At 38.6% G+C, this 27,045-nt stretch overlaps 1 protein-coding gene across 6 annotated transcripts in view; it reads left to right on the top strand.

The window, feature by feature from the left end:
• LOC134357872 (triple functional domain protein) overlaps nt 1–27,045 on the top strand; it is a 345,138-nt gene that overhangs the window by 265,132 nt on the left and 52,961 nt on the right. For all 6 annotated transcript variants that reach the window (XM_063069603.1, XM_063069602.1, XM_063069598.1 and 3 more), the window contains exons 35-40: nt 13,504–13,799; nt 16,624–16,794; nt 18,013–18,108; nt 19,472–19,626; nt 22,375–22,441; nt 26,842–26,945. In XM_063069603.1, coding sequence (XP_062925673.1) covers nt 13,504–13,799; nt 16,624–16,794; nt 18,013–18,108; nt 19,472–19,626; nt 22,375–22,441; nt 26,842–26,945 — 889 coding nt within the window. The remainder of the gene's footprint in view (nt 1–13,503; nt 13,800–16,623; nt 16,795–18,012; nt 18,109–19,471; nt 19,627–22,374; nt 22,442–26,841; nt 26,946–27,045) is intronic.

Here is a 27,045-nt window from a genome sequence, read left to right on the forward strand (position 1 = left end):
AGTTCCATTTTCTTTTCTTTTACTGGTTTATAATTTCATCTCTAATTTGTGTGAGATATGAAAAAGAGAATCATTATAGTATAATTAATCCACATTCCTTAATATATTTAATTGCTCTATTTAAGTGATGGCTTTAGGAAACTGAGCAGTTTTGTATACTAAAACAGTGTTAATTATTCCCCACACTGAGTAGCCATTTACTCACTCACTTGGTGCTAATAGTAATGACAGTGTAGGTTACAAACAAGATTTCACGTTAATAGATAATATGGTGTACTCGGTACTTATCCATTAGAAATATTTCCATTTGCTGTTTTAACTTGTCATCATTATTATCAATGTTTTCCATAAATATTCAAAATATAATTACAGTATATGAGGGCTAATTGAGTATGGCATTGGGTCTTAATGGGCAGGGACATTTAGTTCTACATATCAGATTGTACAGGTATAATTCAGTATACTCAGCAGGGAGGTGAAAGAAAGCCAAGGTGACCTCCTTAGAATTACAGTCATTGAACTCTGCTTCCCACCACACACAAACACCACAGTTTTTGGTAATCGCAGCTCTTCAGTTATAGTGAAGTAAAGTTTAATTGTGATTTGATGAGTTATGAATAAAGAATTGTGCAGGTATAGACATGGAAAGGTGAAAAATGGAGGGAAGCAAATATACTGAAATGAATGTGAAATCAGACAAAAAGCAGCATGTGGTAGAGTGTTGAAACCTAATTGGTGTTTTGAGTTAAAAATCAAGGTACAGATGCTGGGAATCTGAGAGTACTGTTCAGTAGTCCACATGATGCTTGGTACTGGATAAATTCAGAGGTGAAGTTCTACAGAGGCTGGTTATATGATATAAAAACAGGAGATGCTGGAAATATTCAGCAGAATAGGCAGCATTCATGAAAAAAGAAAAAGAATTAACACTTCAAGTTATTAATCTTTCATCAGAGCTGGTAAAAGTGAGAAATCATACAGTTAAAAGTTGCAGCAAATAAGGGTAACAATAGAAGAAACAGAAGGGGATGTTTTTGATGGAATGGGGACTAAAAGTACACATTAAATAGATACAGTATTGGAAATAGGGGGTGCTCAGTCATTCAACAAAGTCATTTTCAAGACCATTCCCATATCCCTTAATATATATAAAAAAACAAGCAATAACTACCTGTTTTAAATTATCTTAAGAACTGAATCTCTAAAGTCCTTTGGAGCAGAAATTTCCAAAGATTTGCTACCCCTAGTGTGAAGAAATTTCTCCTCGTCACAGTTCTAAATAACCTACCGCTTCTTCTGAGTCTGTGACCCCTGTTTGAAGACTCCGAGGGAATCATCCTCCCTGAATCCAGCCTGTCAAGCCTTGTCAGAATTTTGTAAGCCTTAACCAGATCTCCTCTCATCCTTCTTTTTTCTATTTGCAGGCCCAGTCTCCCATCTTACAAGGGAAAAAATCTTTGTTCGTGCAATTATACAGTGCATTGGAATTGATCAACAGTATCATTCACCAGCTTCGCTGTTCAAATTGTTAACTAATATCCAGTTCCTTAGGAATCCTGGATTTTCTAATATACAGTATTTGGCAGGTTTTTTTCTATCATGCTTTTAATTCCTGTGCTGTCCCCTATTCCTCATTATAAATTCTCACACCTGTTTGTATGAGGCCTGCATCTGCCCTTCCTGGAGATTGAATGAGTAATTGTGGGGTTAGTTGGTAAAACAAGGCAAGTAAACAAAAACACTAAGGCATGCCTAAGGCAGGTGCAAGAACCAGGAGAAACCTGGCAGCTGCTTCAGACTTCCAGTGCTAGTTGTTAACAGTGGAAATTCAGGAGCTGCTGGGAGATATTCCCAGCTCTTCCATTGGTGATGGCATTGTATAATAACATCAGTATAATTAACCAGTACCAATATTCCTTGCATGGAGAAAATGCATAAATTTATATACTAGACACCAGTCTTGTCAACTTTGTAACAGGAAAAGTTTACCAGGCAGACAGGAAAAGATTCCAGGATGGATTTTAATCCTCCTTGAAAAATGCAACATTCCCACTGATTCTAAGGAATTCCTGGCTCATGACCATTCGAAGTGCAGAATAGCATTGAGAATCTTGTGTCAATGCATCAGAAAAGTCTATGGTTTCCATATTGGCCACAATGGCAAACTTTGTAACCAGAGTGGAAGTGAGTCAAAAACTTGAGTCCCGATGAAGGGCCTTGGCCCGAAACATTGACTGTTTACTTTTTTCCATAGAAACTGCCTGGCCTGCTGAGTTCCTCCAGCATTTTGTGTGTGTTGCTTTGTTATGTTTTTTTTTGTGGCAGCAGTACAGTGCAAGAGATAAAATATTGATAGATAAATACACAGTGTAAAAGCAGAATAGTGAGGAAGTGATCATGAGTTTATGGATTGTTCAGGCATCTGATAGCAGAGGTCTGTTCCTAAGAAGTTGAGAGTAGGTCTTTGGGCTCCAGTAGTAATGAGAAGAGGGCATATCCTGGTTGGTGAGAGTCCTTAATGATGGATGCCACCTTCTTGAGGCACACCTGTTGAAGATGGTTTGTGTCCATGATGGAGCTAGCTGAGTCTACATCCTCTGCACCCTCTTTTGATCCCATGCATTTGGAACCTCCACACCAGTCAATAATGCAACTAATCAGAATGCTCTCCATGGTATGTGTGTAGAAATTTACTATAGTCTTTGGTGACATACCAGATCTGTAGCTCCTAATGAAGTATAGCGACTGGCATGCTTTCATCATGATTGCATCAATATGCTGGGCACACTACTTAAGAAGAATTAGAGGAAGTCAGTTAAACTCAAACAGTTCTAACTACATCTGCTTATAAAATAACTTGAAAATGTTACCAAAAAGTGAAAAACTTGCAGGTACGAGACAAATAAAAATGAAAAATGCTGGAAGTACAAAAGTCAATGTGAACAAACACAGATCTAATGTTTTCAGTCAATTGTCTTTCATCAGAACAAGAAAAGAGAAATTAAATAAAATTTATATTGTCTAGAAGTGGGAGAAGTGGAGACAGTAAAGGGAATGTCTGTGACAGAGTGAAGGCCAAGAGACATGGAATGAGACAGAAGGTGTTGTAGCCAGCTGAGTTAGTGTGGTGAAATTGCAAAAACTGAAGATGCTATGTCTTGTGCATGAGGCTCTAATGAGATTTTAATGGCTCAGCAAATTCTCTGGCAGCAAAAAAAATCTAATTTTATACATATGGATTGTAATTAATTTGTGTATTTTCTGCTTTCTTGAGTCCTAAAGGAGTGAAGGTACTGATAAACCATATACTTTACAGTTCTGAAATTGCTATAACTAGGAGGCTTCTCTCAAATGAAAATATAATAAACTCATCCTGTTCACAAGCATTAATCTTATATTTTCTTTTAATTGAGCAAACTATACAAGCTTTATGATCTGTTAACTGGGTTGAGGAAATATAGCTTGTGCTTTGCTCTTCCTCTAGGATATTTGCCAGTTCTCTGTTAATCCCCCTTATGGGAAAATTAAAATGTGCCCAATTACTTCATGCTCACTTGAGAAGTGCAGTTTGGCAACTTTTTCTGCAGTAGTAATTGAAGAACTACACTGGAAGGGCAGACCTCAAAAATGTAAGGTGAGGACAAGCTGATCTGCACAGAAAAGAAGTGACCCTTGTATCTGCCTGGATGATAAATTTGCTCTGTTATTCTGCTGTATTCCACTGTGGCATTTTTTTACAAGCAGAAGTGTTTCACAGCTGTATTTTGTAGTTTTATTACAATTGTGTCGTGAATTATTTCTCCAGTGTTTTAAAGCTAAATTCCCAAAAGCTAAATTACCAATTACCACTTTATTTTTTCTGATTTCCAACACTGGAGAAGAATTTCCAAAAAATACATTTAACCACTTATATATACACGGAAAAATTGCAATGGTATTTTATACATGTTTGATTTAGAAGTATGTAACTCATGTTTTATTTCCATATTTAAGTTTGTAAGCCATTATGATTTATTAGCTGATAGAAGAGGTCTGTTTTTTGTTTTTCACAGTAAAATATTTGGAGTTGCGAATGCAGTCCTCATGTGGTGTTAAAAAGTTCTGGAATCCCTTGTAATAAAAAGAGAATGTGACCCACTCAGTCACTGTAGACAAGTTGCCAGATTGTAAAGATTGGGAGTATAACAGTTTATTTGCTCGGCTATTAATCTAGAGGCCTGGTCTAATTGTCCAGAGACACAAGTTCAAATTCTACAAGACAGCTGGAGAATTTAACTTCATTCAATTCTCTGGGAATAAAAGCAACTTTATTGGTAACTGTGACCATCAAGTTACCATTTAAAAACATGTGTGCTTCACAAATATCTTTCAGGAAAGGAAATCTACTCTTTTACTCAGCTATGACTGAAATAGGCACTGGTTTCTAACTAGGTAGTGGTAGCCACCTGATCCAACACTCATAAGCCTTCTTCCAAGCCTCTGGAAATATGTGTGTGAATTAGGAGAGCACTTCCACATATCAGTTAAGTTCCAGCCTGACATATTGTCACAGAAAAATATCTTTAAAAAACAGTCCTGAGCCCTCCATCAAGATTCCTGCTCCACACTTGAAGTAGCAGTCAGCACCTCTGGTGGTGAAACAGTGCTTTACAGTCAAAAGGGGTGGACACTGGGAGTCATCCACAGCTCCCAGATCCCACAAAGACTCTGAACATCAGCAACACACACAAAAAGTGCTGGTGAATGCGCCAGGCAACATATATGGGAAGAGGTACAGTCGATGTTTCGGGCCGGGACCCTTCGTCAGGACTAACTGAAAGAAGAGATAGTAAGACATTTGAAAGTGGGAGGGGGGAGGGGGGAGATCCAAAATGATAGGAGAAGACAGGAGGGGAGGGGTGGATCTAAGAGGTTGGGTATACAGGTGTCCCCCGCTTTTTGGACGTTCGCTTTATGAAACCTCACTATTACGAAAGACCTACATTAGTTTCCTGTTTTCGCTAACAGAAGGTGTTTTCACTGTTACGAAAAAAATCAGCGCGCGTCTCGAGCAGCCACTCTCCCCCAGATTCGGAACTGCATTCTAGCCGGCATTGCTTAAACACGTGCCTGTGAGCAGCCGTTTGCAGGATGAGTTCTAAGGTATCAGAAAAGCCTGAAAGAGCTCGTAAGGGTGTTACACTTAGCGTAAAACTAGACGTAATTAAGCGTTTCGATTGTGGTGAACGAAGTAAGGACAAAGTGAGCTTGACTTGTGGAAGTTGACGAGGATGATGTTGAAGAGGTTTTGGCATCCCATGACCAAGAACTGATAGATAAAGAGCTGATGCAATTGGAAGGGGAAAGGATAACAATCGAAGCCGAATGCAGTAGCGAACGGACCGAAAGTGAAGTCGTCCAGGAACTGAACGTGAAGCAACTGCATGAGATTTTCACTGCAGTGATAAAGTACGACTTTAATTTTGAAAGGGTACGTCAGTTTAGAGCATATTTGCAAGATGGTTTGAGTCCTTGCAAAGAACTGTATGATCTAAAAATGCGCGAGGCTAAGCAGTCAAGCATACTGACATTTTTCAAGCTTTCCACATCAGCCACAGCAGATGACGAACCTCGACCTTCAACATCGAGGCAGTCGTAGAAAAAGATGACATGCCTGCCCTGATGGAAACAGATGACACCCCAGTGTCTCACCAGCCCAACCCCCGGGCCGCGGACAGATACCAATTCGCGAAGAATGCAGCGGTGGCCGGAACGCACCCAGCACATCTTTAAGAAAAAAGCCAAAATAAACAAGCTAATTAATTAAGTGCGACGTAATCGGCAATCGCCTCTGATCTGGGCCAACAATTACGTGCTGGGCGGCACCTGATTAATTAGCTTGTTTATTTTGGCTTTTTGCTTAAAGATGTGCTGGGTGCGTCCCGGCTACCGCTGTACTCCTACATGTTTCACGGATCAGTATTGGTTCGCTGCCCGGAGAGTGGGGGCTACTGCACCACCCCACCCTCCGACGATTCAGCCAAACACACACCATCATCAGTGTGCTCAATGTCTTCCCGGTTCCCGTAAGTGATACTACTCTGTACATACATTATTTCTACATTATATCGGCTATGTATTTTTACATGTTATTTGGTATGATTTGGCAGCTTCATAGCTTAAAGGTTACTGGAGAGAGTGTTTTTGCCAACAGTGCTTGCATGAGATTTTCTGCCGAGAGCGCTTGTGCCGTGTTTCTGCCGATGGCACTTGCGCCGTGTTTCTGCCGAGAGCGCTTGCGTGAGATTTTCGCTACGGAGAACAGTGCGGCAATGATTGTGGAAAAGTATTTCTACTTTATATAGGCTGTGTATTTATCTTATCATTCCTGCTTTTACTATATGTTACTGTTATTTTAGGTTTTATGTGTTATTTGGCATGATTTGGTAGGTTATTTTTGGGTCCGCGAACGCTCACAAATTTTTCCCATATAAATTAATGGTAACTGCTTCTTCGCTTTACAACATTCCGGCTTACAAACCGTTTCATAGGAACGCTGTACCTTCGGATGGCGGGGGAAACCTGTAGTGAGAAACTTTTTCCTCATCACAATCTATCAGCCACCTTTGACTGATAAGTCACTACTTTTCCATATTAAATAGCACTGAGCTGTAAGGCCATCAAATGTATTAAGTCTTTTTTCTAAATCAAAACTGCGATATGTATCATTTAAAAAATATTAATGAAACAAAAGCCAGAAGGGGAGGGGAGAACCAAAGGTGGAATAAAAGTGAAATTAAATGGCGGAATAGTAGTGTAGCAGATAGCGTAATGCTCTTACAGCACCAGATCCGGTGTTGGTTGCAAGGAATTTGTACGTTTTCCCCATGACCGCGTCGGTTTCCTCTGGTGCTCCGGTTTCCCCTCATATTCCAAAGGCTTGCTGGAAAGGCCTGTTACCGTGCTGTATCACTAAATGAAAGTTAAATAAATGACAAAGGGATTATTGAGCAAGGTGTTAAATAAAGAACAAAAGGTTATTTTACATGAGGTATAAATGCAGACTAATTGCCTGAAATTACCACAGGAGTGTGGAGCAAGAACTGAAAATATGCAATAAAATATCAGAGCTCCTAATGTTCTGGAAATTATTCAATTCCTTTTGAGTCTGGAAGGCAATAATGTGCCAGTTGAGAAGATGAGGTGTGGTTCCTTAAATTTATATTGAGCTTCACTGGAACAGTGAAAATGGGTGCCGTTAGAATGGGAGTGATCTTTTTGACAGGGCACGTTATAGCTCTTGGGTCATGGCATTAAGTATAATTTCAAGTAACCAACCTTTAAAGTTTCTGTCATTCTGTTGAAGTATCATTAACCTAGTTCTCTCTCCTTCTGAGTTCATCCAGCAATCCCTTTTAGATTTACAGCAAATGCAGTATTGTGCATTCCACTGTTCCAGCATTGTTTTATGTCTTCTCTCCTATTTACATCTTTCAGACAGGCCAGCTGTGATTAACAAACTCTCTCAGCTGGCAACACCACTTCACTTGTGTCATTCAGTCCCTTTTAAGTCTCCACCCTTTTACAGCTGTTTCCTTGGTTCTCTTCCCCCCTTCTTCCCTGCAACTTAAAGCATTGTTTTTCCAACTTTCCTGAGATCTAATCAAAGATCATTTCAATGAAACATTCACTCTGTTCCACAAATACACCCTGATCTCTTGAATATTCCAGCATTTACTCTTTTCTTTTATTCCTTGCTTTATTTATCTTGTGCAATAGATTCACATGTCATTGGTGGCTTTGTTTGAAGTAACTGCACAACTTTAAGTCTTTCTTTATTCACTGGTGTTTTAAGTTGTGTGGTTTATGGTTTCATTCACTGCCGAGTTACTTTCCTTTCTTTTCATTTCCATTTTTTTCCCTTGACTTTTTTTCTTTATTAAGTTATCAGTTCAGTTCCAAAATGCCTTTATCATTTGAAATGTGAAAAAAAGACAGCAAATCACTAACACTGCTTAAAGGGCAATAATTTATTGATATGGTATGACATAAGTGATTTGTTAATATATCATTTTGATGAAAGTCTGTCCGAGAGGCCACTCTAGGTCATTGTTAGATTTACCTTTGTTGAAAAAAAGAATCGTCTCACAATAAGGAAGCATGCTATTTATTCTTCCATGTCATTCCAAAGATGTTTTAAATACCATGTGATGAACAATTTAGATTAAAACACAGCTGTCATTCATGTAAATGCAAAAAAAACAATATGGGCCTTTGTTACATTTGGAAGAATTGCACCATATGTGATATATGAGGTTATTTTTCCATTTGAAAGCTAAAGTAATTAATCAGTGTTATGCCATTTATGCTGATACCTGATAATATGTACTTTGCTTTCTAATCGAGTTCAAGTTTAAGTTTATTGTCATCTGACTGTACATAAATACAACCAAACAAAACAACGTTTCTCTGGACTACGGTGTACCCAGAAAACAGATATTGCACACAACACGTAAAACAAAATATTATCACATATCAGTTAATAAAATATAATTCAAAGTGCATGGCACAGATAAACAGTAAACAGTGCAATAAACAGCTCACTGTCCTAGCGACAAGAACTCAGTGGTAGTAGGGTATTCATTCGTCTGAAGCCTGAGGAAAGAAGCAATTTTCCAGTCTGGCAGTCCTGTATCTCCTTCCTAACAGTAGTGGGTCAGAGAAATTGTGGGTTGGATGGTAGGGATCCTCAAACAATGCAATTATGAAGATGGAGATGTTACTAGAGATTGATAATGGTAACCTAAGTAATCTTGCTGCTGAATCCTGGAAATACACATGTAGCAGATCAGTTATTATCAGAAATTGAAACTGCTTTTTACAAAGAAAAAAAGGAAACCTTTTTAAAGTAACATTTAAAGTGCAGAAAATGTCAGATGGCTTTATCTTGAGCTTTAGTTTTACACTTATGCTCTTTGTATATAATTCATGGTCACTTTATGTACATACAGTCAATCAATGTATATAAGCTATCTTTTGTATTTATATTTATTTTGTATTTTTATTGTTGTGTTCTTTGTCTTTCTGTTTTTTGTGCTGCATTGGATCCGGAATAACACTTATTTTGTTTTCCTTTAAACTTGTGAATTAGAAGTTACATAAATCTTAAATTTGGAAGCAGTACAGAAATTGTGGGAATGAAAGGGAAAGCTGGACCAGACATGGCATTACACGATCTCTGCCTGTGACACTAAACTTCTAAAGTAACACTAGTTACTGAGACATACGGCACTTTCAAATTAAATATTAAATTGTTTTTAAGAAAATAAAACAACTACTTGTTGGATAAGCAGGGAAAGAACAGAGAAAGCTTTAGAATAAATGTGGGAAACTGAACAGATTTCCTTTCAGGATTTAATGCTCTGTTAATGATATCTAATGTAACATATTATAGCAAACTATGAAGTCCATTTTAACCTTATGCTACTTAGGACAAATGATCTGTTTCTTTTTTAATTTTGCTTGTTACAGAATGAAACATTTGTAATTATATTTCTTTAACCATGATTATCTGTATCTTAAATCATTTCTAGTAAAAGGAGAACAAAATGTTGAACTCAAAGTGCTGGATATAGGTTCAATCCTGACCTCTGATGCTGCTGTGTGGAATTTGCACGTTCTTCCTGTGACAGCATAGGTTTTACCTTGGGTGCTGTGGTTGCCTTCCATATCCCAAAGGTGTACAAATAGTAGGTTAATTGGCCCCTAGTTTGTAAGTGAATGGTAGAACCTGATAGGAACTGATAAGAATGCGAGGAGAATAAAATATGTGATTAATGGCAGATGCAAATATGTGGTTGATGGTCAGTATAAGCTTGGTGGGTAAAAAGACTTAGTTTTTGTACTGTACCTAAGAGCATGTGATGCATTTACGGAGGTTATAAGACTATTATTTAATTATCTTAGGAACATAGATTTTATGTAACACTGTATTTCTCCTGAAATATTTGTAAAACATATCAATAAATAAAATCCGATTGAGGTTCTGTAAATTTAACTGGCAAAAAAATTATAGGATTTGTTTCACACAAATAGAAAATCCCCTTGATCCTTGGGGACTAAAATTGGAGTTCACTGTTATGAAGTATATGAAGTATTAAAAATTTTAGAAGCTTTATCTCACATTTCTCAAGCATTTGTTTGCTGGCTGACCAAAGCTGAATCATTGAATAATGCCATAATTGGCATATGAATGAACTGCATGGTAACTGAGGCATTTAGCATTGTATTTTCTCAGAAGGAACCCTTTGGTCTGCAACTTGTAGCTGAAATGACAGTGAAGCTATCTACACATACATTATTAATATGCACTTCTTGCTGTTTTGGTGATAGCAAGTGCAGGGGAAAATTGGGGAAAATGGAAGTGCTCTTATTATTGCTTCTCCATTGCACAGTTGCAGTCTTCAGCGAGATCTTCACACGGAAGTTGTGATTAGTTATAAACTTTACCTTTCAATGCACTATTTTTGCACCTTAGTGAAAGGATTTGCTCTTGTTCAATCAGCACAAACTGGGTTTTGAACCATATGTTAGGTCATAGTTTCTCCTAAGCAATTTCACTGGCCTTAACTTTTATGTGAAATCTCATCCCCTTAGAAATTTTTAAATAGCCTGATTTTTAAAATCTCTTATGATATTTCAGCTTTACCTTTGCTCTGGGTGCATGTCCTAGTATTTATTTCTCATGCATTCAGAATTGTTATTTTTTTGTTTTATGCTGTGCTGTTCGACAGAATTCTTCAATGTGATTAATGCCCTAAGTAGTATTACGTGCCACAGATCTCTTACCGATGTCATCATATTGAAAGACACATCTAAATAGAGGAGATCCGCAATCTAGAGCACTGCTGAATCTTATGGCTTCCCTTTTCCAAGTCAGCTAACTGCTATATTTTCCTTCTTTTATTTTTCTCATCTTATCTTCATTTTTTCTTATATAGTTGTTGTCATTGGCTGGGATACAACTGTCCTCTTATTCAATGTGGTTGTTTCAGTATTTCATCACCCCGCCACCCCGCTCACAAAAAAATTACTCAAAAGATAATGGCTGCAATGCTGATACAACACTCTTAGCCCTTGAACTGGCTACATCTCAGTCATTTACAATTCAAGCAAGAGGAATGTTGCTCAGATCTTCACACACACGGTTTGCGTGCCTTGTAGAAATACAGACAAATGTTAGCCATGTCTCATATTTTTAACCTAAACAATCTGTTTGCTTCCACGCTCTGTATGTTGGCAGAGAATTTTTAAAGTAGGTGAAAGCTTACAGGAGTTCAGATGTGATGAATAAGCAATTACTATGTTAATTAATTGTGTTCAGGTACAGTGCAAGTTATGATTAAGGTTAGGTGTTTTCATGTGCTTCAGTTTGCATAAGTACTCCGTTGAGATGATGTGGTCAGTGTTCAAGATATTAAAATTTGCAGCATATGTGGACTTTGTGTGAACCATGACTTCATCAAATTAAAGCTTAAAGACTGACAAACCAGATGTGGAAGGGAGGCAACACTCATGGCTGTGGAACTTATTTTCCCACCCTCATTTCACTTAAACAGGCCCAGCTGTATGTTGTCACTGAATCCCCGAAGCTTATGCTGCAGCCGCAATTGGAAACCAGGCATGAAAGTACAAATAAAATAGATGCCTTTTACTATCTGTATAAAGTAGTTGTGGAATTAAGCACCAAATAAGTTCAGGGTCTTTATTAACAGACCAAGAAACTTACAAGGGAATGTGTGTAACTGCTTATGAATAATTTGGTTTTGAATACTTGAGGAAATATTTCGAGCAAGCAGTAAGAAAGAAACTTATAAATAAAGTATCACTTTTAACTGTTTACATTTTGGTCCAAGCAGATGTTTAGATATGGTGATCTTCAGGATTAGTTTCAAATAGGAAAAATTTTATTTAAAAATAAATCAGTGGTGTTGGAATTATCCAGCAAATCAAATGTGTTCCTTCTACAGTGATATTCCTGTCAACCTTCCTTGTAAATTTGTGCATCTGGTGATTATTCGTATTTTTTAAAAGTAATACGATCAAGCAGCAAGATATATTACAGAACTGAATGTGTTCTTTTTTTCTGTGTGGGAATGAAAAACGAGGAGCATCCAGACAGTATAATGAATGAACTCTCCCAATAGGGATGGAAGTAAAATCACTCTTGCAAATGAAAACAGAATTACAAATCTGTACAGGTTAATAAATGTCTGGGGAAGAATGGAATCGTTAGCATTGTAACCTTTCCTATGTTCAGACGTTGGTTAGTTTTCTGTGAGATTTACTTTCCAGCTTTTATAATGACTAAATGAACAAAACTTTCTTTCCAACTGTGTAATTCAGTTTCTTATATTCCGTCCCTCAACCAGTGGATCATTCTGGCTTCTATTACGGTATTCTTAAAAAGCTTCAGTCGTTCCTGTTGAATTGAAGAGAAAGACAAATTTCCCCTTCCTTTCCAGTCCTGATGAAAGCTCTCTTGTCCAAATTGTGGACTGTTTACTCCTCTCCATAGATGTTGCCTGACTTGCTGAATTCCTCCAGCATTTTGTGTATGTTACTCTGAATAATTATTGCACAGTTTTCAAAAAAATCTAATCTCTATCTTGTATATTGATAAGGACAAGCTGACAAGCTTGTGCTATGTGATATGTTGACAAGCTGATCAGGAAAATCATGGGACGATACCAATCCACTCCATAATTATTGCATAGGACAGTCATGGTTGCTCATAAAGTTGCATTAGCTCTCTTGAAATATGAAAGAAATGCCACCAATACAGTCGGTACAAAAACACAACACAAAAAAATGGCCCCCACTTGTTCTATGTGAATTAGAATGTCAAGAATACCATCTTTGTTGAAGTAAACAGATGTGAATGCAGTGCATACCTCTACCGTGATAAACTGAGATTCTCTGTCAGTAGTGACTTGAATAAAGATGTGCGATAATGTATACTTTCATGAACATGCAAATAATTATTTTGTTGTGAACTATTTATTCATCCAATATGTCACATAGCACAAACAACAGTGAATCAAATAAATGATTGAATTCCAGCTTATCCTTTGTAAAACCTTATTGTTCTATTTTTTTCTTTAGCCAGAGGGTGGTGAATCTGTGAAATTCATTGCCACAGATGACCGTGGATGCTAAATCATTAGGTATATTTAAAGCAGAGGGTGATAGGTTCTGGATTAGCAAGGGCATCAAAGATTATGAGAAGGAAGCAAGAGAATGGAATTGAGAGGGAAATAAATAAATCAGCCATGATTGAATGGCAGACTTGATGGGCTGAATGGCCTAATTCTGCTCCTATATCTTACGATAATCTTATGGAAGTTCTACTAGTCAGTGTAATCTGCTCAGTAATAGAGAAGTGTTGAATGTAAACTTGGCGTTTCCTATAGAAAATACTCCAGTGTCCTGAGGATCTTTACCATTTATGTTTTTCTTTCTTAGATTCGCTCTCAGTGTCCAGCAACGATGCAAGTCCTCCTGCCTCAGTGACCTCACTTCAGCCGCACTCTGTAAGTACAACACAAAGTTCGCCAGGACCAAAACGCCCAGGTAATACTCTGAGGAAGTGGCTCACAAGCCCCGTAAGGCGACTTAGCAGTGGAAAAGCAGACGGCCATGTTAAGAAACTGGCTCACAAGCACAAGAAGAGCAGGGATGTCCGGAAAAGTGCTGATGTCGGAGCTCAGAAGGACTCAGATGAGAATGCAGCTACACCCCAGGAAGAAACCGTGGATGAGGCGAGTGGCTAAAATTCAACCAATTTTCATTTTTGGCATTTGAGAGCAATGACAAATACCCAGAATATCAAAAAGTCAGTGTTTCCAAAGCTGTCAAAATATTTTGTACATGTGTTTTACCTAGTCTCAGTAACATAAGGAATGAACTAGGTTGTATAGCCCCTTAAGTCTGATAACATCAGGTCACAACTTATCTGTGAGTGAAGTCAATTTATCATTTTGAATTCCAGTTACACTTCCCATCATATTTTCAGTTACTTAATATAAAAGCAAGCAGCCGTTACCTATTTTGATTATTTTCTGTACAAATGTTGATATTTTAAAATCTTATGTATTGGGACCTTTCTGGGTCATCACTCCTTTTGTTTTTTGACCATTTAGAAAGCTCTCAGTCCTGACCTCCTCGATGCAAAGTGGCTGAATACAAACATACCAAACTTAAATATATCAAAAATCCATTTGTCACTGCTGTGCGCATTCACAATCTTTAAAAAAAGCACCAAACTTTGGAGCTGGAATAGGTAATTTGGCCCCCTCAAACCTGCCCTGCTAGGATCATGACTAGTTGCCTTGATTTAATTTTCCTGCTCAACCCACATATTCCTTGGTTTCTTTAATATCCAGCAGTCCATTAATCCATCAGTGTACGAGTCTTCACAGCGCCTGGGGTAGAGGATGCCAGAAACTCATCAACCGTTGATGCGTATTTGAATAATTGGGACCTAAGCACTGATTCCTGAAGTACCCCAGTATTCACAACTAGCCAATCTGAGAAGAATGTTTTTTTCTATTTTGTTTTCTATTATCCTACTCTCAATCCATACTGCTATATTACCCCACTCCGTGTACAGAAACCCTTTTGCTGTATAAAGTCTTATCAAAATCTTCTTGAAAATGTAAAGGTGCTCCCTTATCTACTTGACAAAGAACTCCAGTTGCTTAGTTAAACATGAATTTTCTTCCATACATCCAGTTTGATCTTGTTCAGTCATACTATTTTTGAATATCTTGATATCAAATCCTACATCCTAGTTTCTAGCATTTCTTTACTACCAGTGTTAAACTAAACAGGTCAGAAGGTTTTCAGTGTCTCCCTTTGTTAATTAGCGTTATACTCAACAGTCTGCAGGAACCATTCAAGAATCTGTCGAGTTTTAGAAGATGATCAGAGCATCTGCTGTTCCTAATGCCACTTCATTCCAAATTCTAGGATGTAGATCATCAGAGCCTTGGGATTTATCAAATTTCAAACTCATTAATTTCTCTAATAGTATGTTATACTAATACTGATTTCTTTTCTTTTCCCCATTTGCACTGGACCCTCGGTTCTCCAGTATTTCTGGGAAGTTTTCTGTGGCTTCCTCGATGAAGAGAGACACAAAGTATTTGTTTAATTCCTCTGCCATTTCATTATGTCCCATTATAAATTCTCCATTCTGTGTCCCCTTGTTGTCTTTTCACTTTTGCATATCTAGAGAAGCTCCTTGTCTGTTTTTGTTTATTGCTAGTTTACTCTTGTAATCTATTTAACTCTTGATCATCATTTGCTGGATTCTAAAATGCTCCCAGTTATCAATCTTTTTCCTTTTCCTGACAACATTATTTGTAATATTTTGTTTAATAATTTAACTCTTCTATTCCTATTGTTGTACAGCCAATTTTGGATTTTACTGTCAATCCAAACAGCCAAGGCATTTATAACTACAGGGAATGGTTGTACACCTGAATGAATCCTTGCAGGTCCTTAAATAACACTTTTTCATGAATTAAAAGAACTTGCAGTATACTGTTATTAGGGCAAAGCGATGCTTTTAACTACTCAGAAAATTGAGGTGCACACTATCTAGTCCTGAGGACATGATACTTATTATCCCCTTCATTTTTTTCATTGTTGATATTTTGTACATGATTGTTAACTCCCTTAAAACTTGGTATTAATTTTCTAAGGTTTATGTTCTCTGCAGTGAATACAGATTATAACCAATCATTCCACATATCTGCCTTTTCATTTACATTTACAGTTTTAACAGAGTTTATTTTTTAAGCAGCATACACAAAATGTTGAAGGAACTCAGCACGTCAGGCAGCATCTACAAAAAAGAGTACAGTCAATGTTTCGGGGTGAGACCCCTTCTCAGGACTGTGAAGGAAGTGGGGGAGGTGGCAGAATAAAAAGTAGTTTGCACTATTCCTGACCTTTGCTTCCCTCTGCTCCTCACCTGTACGGTTTCACATAGCCCCCAATTCCCTGATCTTTCAAAAGGGTTCACATTCCTCTGTGAAATGAAAATCTTACCCATTTCAGGTTTAAGATGCAACGAGTATGTTTAAAACGAATTATTACATTTAGAGATGGAGGAGATAAAATTTAGGTATCAAGGTGTAGATTCTTTAATGAAAATAACAAGGTAAGTCAGAGATAATAAGTTTTAAAGTGCAGCAGAATCCAGCAATGGTGTAGATCCTTCATGACTCCAAAACAGGAACTAATAAAAGAAACGAAGAATTCCACATTTTCTCCATTAAAATTGGAACATGCCAGTGCTTACACAACTGGAAACATATGTAGGAACTTGCAGCTTTAATTGTCAGAAATTTATATTGGACATGCACTCAACATGTTGTGCTTTGCTTTTGAAATGAGGTCCTATTGGTCAATGGAACTGAATTTCAGAAATGGAATACAATACATTAAGGTTGTTGTATTGCACACTTACCATGACCAATTCAAGGATGAATCCCTTCCTGCTTTCATTAATTATCACACTAACCAGGTTTACCTCTGAGCCTGGTTTTTATTGGTATTGATTTTATTTTTCCACAGAGACAACGGAATGAAGGGCTCAGCAGTGGAACTCTGTCAAAATCATCATCTTCAGGAATGCAGAGCTGTGGGGAAGAAGAAGGTGAGGAGGGGGCAGACGCTGTGCCTCTTCCCCCTCCAATGGCAATTCAGCAACACAGTCTTCTCCAGCCGGATTCACAGGATGACAAGGTAAGAATCACATCCAAATATAACCAACAAAAGGATAATTGTAGCATTTCTGAGGTAGGCCTGTCAGACAGTTAAATCTTTGATATATTGATCTTTAACAACAGAAGCATAACAATTGGAAAAAGGTCTTTTGATTCTTTTTTTCATCTAGGTGAACACATAGCAGAATTCTTGACCACATCACAAGGAATTTCCCATCAGACTTATAGTTGTCAACTTAAAGTAGCAATCATTCAGCTTGAGACTGCTTTCATGCAATGAAAGATGATATTATTTTCATCGCATGTAGAACTGAAATTTCAATCAGTAGTTTTGACTTTCACTATTGCCTAATTATTTAACAATTTGCTTAAAGCTTTACTGTAATATGTATTTATTGAAGAATGTTTAATTTGTGGTAACATATCACTTGAAGTCTGTCATTAATGTGGAAAAACAAATAACTTGTATGCTGTAACTAATTGGTTTGTTTTCTCTTTTTTAAATGTACTCTTCTCACAGCATTATGTTGATTTATGTTCTGTCTCTGTATTCTCTCAGTTCCCTTATCTTTCCATTTAAATCATTATGCTTCCTCTGTCTTGGCATTTCTGTTGAATTGTTTTACTTGTTTCTAAACCACTTTGGCTAAATTTTGTGTGAAGCTTGCTGTTTGCAAGGTTCAATTTAACTATATAAATCTTTTTTTTAATTAAAAAAAGGATTAAAATTGAAAGTTGTTTACTGTGCTTAACAAACCTCCTGTTTCACAACTATCTTTTGTTATTATAAGTCACCATGTGAAAATTAAGTCTGTTGTGCACCTAATGGTACATGAAACACCTAAAAAGCATGTACTGATAGTTTACTCTGATTGGCCAAGTGTCCCTACCCAGAAATCCTTACTGTTGGTTCCCGCAATATTCTGCAATTTTATACAACTAGACATAAGTTGACGTCAGATTGCTTTTGAGGCCAGAGATCTCCTAAATTCCTGCAGTCCTGGTCTGGGAACAAATCCATACATCCGAATGTACTTTGAGGATGCCTCAGAAATGGTGAGCCTTGTCCCCTTTAAAAAGAAAAGTAAACTCAACAATAGATTTGTAGAAATGGCTGGATATCCTTTATTGACTTTTAATGATAGCATTTTGGTAATGTTTCTTTTACTTTAACTGACCAAAGCAGTTGTTCCAAAAGAGACATTATTCCTTTAATGAACTTTCTCTCCTCTCTCAGACATCCTCACGCTTATCCGTACGTCCCACAAGTTCAGAGACACCTAGTGCTGCAGAGCTCGTTAGTGCTATTGAAGAGCTTGTGAAAAGTAAAATGGTAAGAGGGAATGCCCATTTATTGACATCATTTAAAATTAATTCAGCTTCACTTTGATACTTTACTTATAATGTTTATTTCTACAATATATACCTTATTTCTATAAGTAAGAATCCCCACAAAGTTGGGAATCAGTTTGGAAGTGAAGTACAAGTACATTTATATTTTTAGTGACAATGACCTTTCAGGGAAATGGAACAGATTTTTTAATGTTCAGCCCCCAATGTACCTTCAAACACAGTTCCTGATTGAGCATAACCAGACATATGACTCTAATAATATGCTTTCACCCTGACCATAAGGTTGGATAAATTTTTGCATAGTAGGGGAATTAAGGGTAATGGGGAAAAGGCAGGTAGGTGATTAGACCATGGCCAGATCAGCCATGATCTTATTGAATGGCAGAGCAGGCTCGACCGGCCAGATGGCCGACTCCTGCTCCTATTTCTTATGTTCTTGTAAGTTCTGTACTTCCTGTGCAGATTATTCTTATGACTGCTGAGTGTATTTGTCCAGTTTAGCAGTTTCCTCCAGATAAATAAGAATTGGAGTGCTATGCTCCTATGCCCACGACTGATTAGTCAGTGTTGGATTCAAATTCAGGCATTATTGAAAAGGTAGCCAGGACAATGAGTTCACAACATTCTGTAGAAAGTTGTAAACTCAGTCAGCTCCATTATGGACAAGAGGTACCCCAAGGAGCAAATCCTCAAAAAGGTGGCATTCATTATTGAGGACTCCCAACACTCAGATTATACCCTCTTTTCATTGCTACGCTCAGGGAGGAAGGACAGGAGCCTGAAGACACACACTCAACGAGTCAAGAATAACTTCTTCCCCTCTGCCATCGGATATCTGAATGGACATTGAACTTACGAACACTACCTCACTACTTCTTTTTCTCTCTTTTTCTACTACTTATTTAACTTGTATATATTTTATTTTTATATGTATATACTGTAATTTACAGTTCTTTAAATTAGGTATTGCTTTGTATTGCTGCCACATTACAAATTTCATGACATAGGCTAGTGATACTAAACCTGATCTTGATTCTGGTGACTGACTTGTGTCCAATAATTCTTCGCTGCTGGGTTGTAATGCTAGAACCCCCTTCATGCTAGTACTACTATGCAGCCTTCATCAACGTTTAAGAAGGCCCACCATTACCTTCTAAGCATCAGTTAAACAAGAGCAATAGGTAAATACTTTACTTGGATCATCTACATTCAAAACAATCATATATTAGAAGTTTTAAATAAATGAACAATAACCCAACAGATTATTGGAATTTAATTTTCTTTTATATTACAATTACTAAAATATGTTTTTTCTTTCTTATGCATCTAATAAAAACTTGCAGGCACTGGAGGACCGTCCAACATCCCTCTCTGTTGATCAGGCAGATAGCAGCAGTCCATCTTTCAACCCATCTGATAACTCTTTGCTCTGTACTTCCTCCTCCTCTCCTATTGATGAAATGGAAGAAAGGAAATCTAGTTCCCTGAAGAGGCGCCAGTAAGTCACTCATCCATTAACAGCAAACTGTCTTTCATTTACTTCAAATTAGCAAAATATTTCAGTGAAGTTTTCTTCAAATTATATTTAATGTTGACAGGATTTGTAGTTTCCTGGTATGTTTAATTGTAGATGAATTTTGTAATCAACCTACAATTATTAATACAATAATGCAACAATAAATATAAATATATTATAATTTACCATTATAATAATATAATGCAATTAACATAATTAACAATACTAATATTGTATTATATACTATGTATATGTACTGTATATGTATACATAGACAATCCTCTGTTTAACTGAAGAACAAATTATGTATTTAAGTGAAATGCAGGACAAATTATAACACTACAGTACTATAAAATTGTGTATTAGTCTCTACTAGTTATCGATGTAGGAATTCATCCAGTGTACACAATGAACAGACAGCTAGTGTGATTGCATCCTCCAAATCTTCATTTTCATTACAGCATTCAAGATGCTTTATCGATACCTTCAAATTCTTTGTAGTTCCTAACTTGTTGAAGTAGTGAAGTAGTCATTTCATTTTCACACCATTTCTTGCATCTCCCAGCCTGAATGCTTGAAACTGCAGTGAATAAAATAGTTTGGAGTTGTCTTACTGCTTATTCCTCAGCAACCATCAGTGGCAGAAATCACTGCTTTTTGAACACAAACACATGCGACTGAAGCTATTTAAAAACTGTTCGCTCTAAGCACAATGTAACGTCTAATGGCCATACAAGTGCATTATTCTGACGTTAATTAGAACCTGTTCAGCAAGTCTCCAAGCCCAATTAAGCAGCATAGTGTCCCAAATAAACAAAGGGAACCCTGGCTATTTTCCTGATTAGTTTTTGTTCTTTAGGAGTTGTCCCAAATAAGCGGCTGCCCCGATTAACTTATGGCCCAATTAACCAGAATCCACTGTATATTCTGTATATATTTATCTGTTCGTCTATCCATCCCAAGCTGTGATTTACAATATGGGCTACATTTCAAAATATTTATCACAGCCCAGAATTATTCATTAAATTAGTTCTTACTTAGCTTCCATAACTTCCGCCATCTCCAATAGGATTCCACCACCAAGCATATCTTTCCCTCACCTTCCATTTTCTGCTTTCCACAGGGAACCCCCCTCTTCATGACTCCCTTGTCCATTGGTCCCACCTCACTGATCTCCCTCCTGGTACTGATCCTTGCAAGCAGAACAAGTGCCATACCTGCCCCTACACCACCTCCCTCGCTACCATTCAGAGCCCCAAACAGTCCTTCCAGGTGAGCTGACACTCCACCTATGAGTCTGTTGGGGTCATCTACTTTATCTGGTTCTCCCAGTGTGGCCTCCTGTATATCGGTGAGACCCGACATAGATTGGAAGACTGCACCATTGAGTCTGCCAGAAAAAGTGGGATCTCCCAGTAGCCACCCACTTCAACTCTACTTCCCATTCCCATCCTGACATGTCAGTCCATGGCCTCCTCTACTGTTGCGATGAGGTCACATAGGTTGGTGGAGCAACACCTTGGATTCCATCTAGGTAGCCTCCAATTAGATGGTATGAACATCAATTTCTCGAACTTTCAGTAATTGCTGCCCCTCTTCACCATTCCCATTACCATTTCACTCTCCAACCATATCTCCTTACCTGCCTTTCAACCTCCCTCTGATGTTCCATCCCCTTCCCTTTCTTCCATGGTCTGTTACCTTCTCTAGCCCTTTATCTCTTTCACCAATCAACTTCGCAGTTCTGCTTCACTCCATTTCCCCCACCCACGGTTTTACCTATCACCTACCATCTTGTACTTCTTACTTCCCTCCCTCCGCCTTCTTGCTCTGACCTCATGTCTTTTTCCAGCCCTGATGAAGGGTCTCGGCCCAAAATGTTGACTGTTTACTCTTTTCCATAAATGCTGCCCGACCTGCTGAGTTCCTCTAGCATTTTGTGTACCTAAAGGTACAGCCTTCTTTGAATTTTGGAAACATGTGACTGTAAACTCCACCTATCATAAAATAAAAGTCATTAAATTTACAATTTTCTGACCATTTCATCTGTTTGAGATCACCAATGAACAGCATTTTTAACAGAGGTAGTCAAATCACTACCCACTTTTAAGGTCAACTCCTTTAAACGAAAAATCCCAAGTTTCCACCTTGCTGTTATCCTGACTACCATCTAATACTGGTCTATTTATGGACTTCAACAGCAGAACATCAGCTTCCTACGGTTTCCTCTCAATTTTAGTGTAAAATCTGCCTTCTGGGCAGTTAGATCTGGTGCTAATTCAGAGATTCTATTCATTTCAATAGATACAAATGACATGGGGTTCAGTTTCAGTAATTTACAAGTTCTTTTAATTATTTGAGTTAAATCAAATGTGTTTACTTATTTTCTGATGCTGTGTGTTTCTGATTATTCTAAATGCTTAATAATAATTTTTTATGTTTTTTTAATTGTTTGTAAATGTCTGAATGATGAATGGTAAGCAGGGTGATAAATTGTCAAAGTAAATTCTGTTGATAAGGACCTGACCAAAGGACTGATTTGCAACTGAGTGTAAGATATATTGCAGAGCTGTAATCACGAGCACATTATTGCCCCTCAGTGCAGGCTTGGGTGTCCAATGGGCCACTTTATGCTATGGACCTCAGACAAATTTACATTGCTGATGTGAGTTGCTGGTCTTAATTCTTTTTTTAATCATACATCTGATAATATTGTTTCTTTTCCTGCAGCTATGTCTTACAGGAGCTGGTAGAGACTGAGCGTGATTATGTGAGGGACCTGGGGTGTGTGGTAGAGGTGAGTTTGCATGTAATTTATCATAAATTTCCAATGCTATCCAGTTTCTCTGTGTGGTTAATGATTTTGTATCATCTGTGAACCTGCTAAGCATACTTCCTATATTTGAATTGTGTTTTTACAAAAATTGCTGATGGGTGAGAAGGGCTATTTTCCCCTACAGAATATTTGCTATTGATCAGCTGGTAGGCTGGGCAGGGAAAAGGCAGGTGGAATTTAACCGCGGTACGTGTGAAGTATTGCATTTGGAAGGGAAGGAAGGTCAAAAAATCTGATGCTAACTTGAGATTCATTTTTGCATGCATTCACATTAGAACAAAGAAATACAATATTATCAAAGAAAAACCCCACACAAACTGACAAACATCCAGTGTGCAAAAGAAGACAAGCTGTACGAATACATTTGTAATAAATACTTAAATAAATAAATGATACCGAGAACAGAAGTTGTAGAGTCCTTGAAAGTGAGTCTGTTGGTTGGAGAATCAGTTCAGAGTTGAGGCGAGTGAAGTTGTCCATGTTGGTTCAGGAGTCTGAAGGTTGAAGAGTAATACCTGTTCCTGAACTTGGTGGTGTGGAACCTACGGCTCCTGTATCTCCATTCTGATGTCGGCAGTGTGAAAGCCACAATCCTGAATTTACCATAGTTTGCTGAGTTCATTATAGAGCCATATAGCATGGATAAAAGCCCTTCAGCCCAACTGGTCCTTGCTGACCACAGCATCTTCCCTCCTATTCCCAGATGCTCGTGTTCAGCTCATAACCCTCCATGCCTTTCTCCTTCATGTACTTAACCAGGTGCCTCTTAAATGGTGCAAATGTACCTGCCCACCTACTTCCTCTGGCAGTTCACTACTCTCTGTGTAAAGAAGTTACAACTCAGGTCTCCTTTAAGTCTCTCCCCTCTTATCTTGTATCTGTGTCCCCTAGTTTTCGACTCCCCAACCCCGGGAAAAAGACGACGACCATCCATATACATCTGATATTCTGAACTTTTATGATGTCACCACTTATTCTTCTATGCTCCAAGAAATAAAAAAAACAGCATGGCCAAACTTTCCTTGTAACCCAGGCCCTCTAGTCCAGACAGTATCCTCACGAATCGCTTCTCCATTTGTTTGCAGCTTGACAATGACTTTCATTTAACCAAAATTATACACAATATTCCAAGTGTGGTCTCACAAACAATTTGTATAACTGCAACATAATGTTCATACTCCTGCACTCTATGCCCTGGCTGTGAAGGTCAGTATGCTAAATACCTTTAAGACTACCCTGTCTACTTGCATGGTCACTTTCAGCAAACTATGCACTTGTATCTCCAGGTCCCTCAGTTCTAAAACATTTCTCAGTGGCCCCCCCATTGATAATATCCTGGTTTCAATGTCCAAAATGCATAAATCACATTTATCTAATTTGAAATCCATTTAACATTCCTCTGCCCATCTCCCCAGCTGATCAAGAGCTCTTTGTCAGTCATTACTTTGCTTCATGATTAACTCAGTGTGGTGCGCAGACATGTCTGTTCTGTCTCAGTCCTGCTCCCCCCAATGGAACATTCAGCAGTCAGATGTTGTCTATTTCATCTGCCAATGGCATTTCCCGTCGTCATCCTGGTAGCAGTATACGTTCCATCCCGGCCAACATCAGGCAGGTACTGGAGGGGCTGAGCGGCGTAATCAGCAGTCATGAAACAGCGCACCATGATGCCTTCCCAATGGTCGTGGGGAATTTCAATCAGGCCAGCTTGAAGACCATCTACCACCAACATATTACCTGTGGAACCACAGGAACGAACCACTTGGCCACTGTTACACCGCCAACAACAATGCCTACCATACCATCCTACACCCACACTTGCAAGTCCATGGCCTCCTCTGTGGTCACAATGAGGACACCCTCAGGTTGGAGGAGCAATACCTCATGCTCTGTCTAGGTAGCCTCCAATCTAATAGCATGAACATTACTTTCTCTAACCTCTGGTCATTTCTACCCGCCCTTCCTCCTTTTTTCATTTCCTATTCTGACTCCCCTCTTACCCCTTCTCTTCTCCTCAGCTGCCCATCACTTCCCTCTGGTGCCTCTCCTCCTTTCCTTTCTCCCATGTTCTATTTTCCCCTTCTATCAGATTGCTTCTTCTTCAGCCCTCTACCTCTTCCACCTATCACCTCTCAGATTCACTTCATTCCCCCCTTCCTCTTCATCTTGCTTCACCTATCATAGAACCATAGAACATTACAGCACAGAAACAGGCCTTTTAGCCCTTCTTGTCTGTGCGGAACCGTTTTTCTGCCTAGTCCCACTGACCTGCACCTGGACCATATCCCTCCATACACCTCTCATCCGTGTAGCTGTCCAAGCTTTTCTTAAATGTTAAAGTGAGCCCGCATTTACCACTCCATCTGGCAGCTTATTCCACACCCCCACCACCCTCTGTGTGAAGAAGCCCCCCTCTAATGTTCCCTTTAAACTTTTCCCCCTTCACACTTAACCCATGTCCTCTGGCTTTTTTCTCCCCTAGCCTCAGTGGAAAAAGCCTGCTTGCATTCACTCTATCTATACCCATCATAATTTTATATACCTCTATCAAATCTCCCCTCATTCTTCTATGCTCCAGGGAATAAAGTCCTAACCTATTCAACCTTTCTCTGTAACTCAGTCTCTTCACTTCTTCTCTTCTCCCCCACTTTCTTATTTTGGCTTCTTTCCCCTTCCATTGCAGTTCTGACGAAGGGCCTTGGCCCAAAGTGCTATCCGTAGATGCAGCCTGACCTGCTAAGTTCCTCCAACACTTTCAGAATCAGATTCAGGTTTATTATCACCGGCATGTGACGTGAAGTTTATTAACTTAGCAGCAGTTCAATGCAGTACATAGTCTAACAGAGAAAAAATAAAATAAAATAAAAATAATAATAATAAATAAACAAGTAAATCAATTACGTATATTGAACAGATTTTTAAAATGTGCCAAATCAGAAATGATGTATGTTTTAAAAAAAAGTGAGGTAGTGTCCAAAGATTCAATGTCCATTTAGGAATCAGATAGCAGAGGGGAAGAAGCTGTTCCTGAATCGCTGAGTGTGTGCCTTCAGGCTTCTGTACCTCCTGCCTGATGGTAACAGTGAGAAAAGGGCATGCCTTGGGTGCTAGAGGTCCTTAATAATGGACACTGCCTTTCTGAGACACCGCTCTCTCAAGATGTCCTGGGTACTTTGTACGCTAGTACCCAAGATGGAGCTGACTAGATTTACAACCTTCTGCAGCTTCTTTTGGTCATGTGCAGTAGCCCCTCCATACCAGACAGTGATGCAGCCTGTCAGAATGCTCTCCACAGTACAACTATAGAAGTTTTTCAGTATATTTGTTGACATGCCAGATCTCTTCAAACTCTTAATAAAGTATAGTTGCTGTCTTGCCTTCTTTATAACTGCATCGATATGTTGGGACCAGGTTAGATCCTCAGAGGTCTTGACATCCAGGAACTTGAAACTGCTCCCTCTGTCCACTTCTGACCCTTCTATGAGGATTGGTATGTGTTCCTTCGTCTTAACCCTTCCCAAAGTCCACAGTCAGCTCTTTTGTCTTCCTGATGTTGAGTGCCAGTTTGTTGCTGCGGCATCACTTCACTAGTTAGCATATCTCACTCCTTACGCCCTCTCATCACCACCTGAGATTCTACCAACAATGGTTGTATCGTCAGCAAATTTATAGATGGTATTTGAGCTATGCCTAGCCACACAGTCGTGTGTATGTAGAGAGTAGAGCAGTGGGCTAAGCACACACCCCTGAGGTGGACCAGTATTGATTGTCAGCGAGGAGGATATGTTATCACCAATCCACACAGATTGTGGTCTCCCAGTTAGGAGGTCGAGGATCCAATTGCAGAGGGAGGTACAGAGGCCCAGGTTCTGCAACTTCTCAATCAGAATTATGGGAGTGATGGTATTAAATGCTGAGCTATAGTCGATGAACAGCATCCTGACATAGATCCTTGAAACTAATCCAGATCAATTGCTGCCTTGATGTCACTCCTAACCTGGACAGCGGCGGATGAGATTTCATTATGATATGTGTGAAGTGATGTATTTGGCGAGGTGACGGGGGTTCACATGAGGGGAATATTGAGTATTGAATTTAGCACTGTGGATGTCATAAAGTCATAAGGTCAGAAGCTCAGTAGTTCTGGCAAAGCTCAAACTGAACTTTGGTGACCAGGTTATTAAGGGGTAAATGCCTCTTGAAAGTACTGTTACTGGCACCTTTCATCGCTTTAGAAATGACTGAGTCTGCATCCTAGATCCAATAGTAGTTATAACTACAACACATTGTCGCAACTAAATCAATAGATTTACAATTGGAAAGGTTTCAACTTAATGGAAAATATGTGTTTCTCTCTGCAGGGTTACATAGCAGTGATGAAAGAAGATGGGGTTCCTGATGATATGAAGGGAAAAGACAAAATTGTATTTGGTAACATACACCAGATCTACGACTGGCACAGAGAGTATGTAAAGTCATTCATTTGCCTTTTCTCGATCTTAACAAAGAGAGTGCTGTTAAACTTTGGGGGGGGGGAAATACTGTACTTTCATCAGTAATCTTCA

This window comes from Mobula hypostoma, chromosome 17 (assembly GCF_963921235.1).
Source record: "Mobula hypostoma chromosome 17, sMobHyp1.1, whole genome shotgun sequence".
In the NCBI taxonomy this organism is placed as follows: domain Eukaryota; kingdom Metazoa; phylum Chordata; class Chondrichthyes; order Myliobatiformes; family Myliobatidae; genus Mobula; species Mobula hypostoma.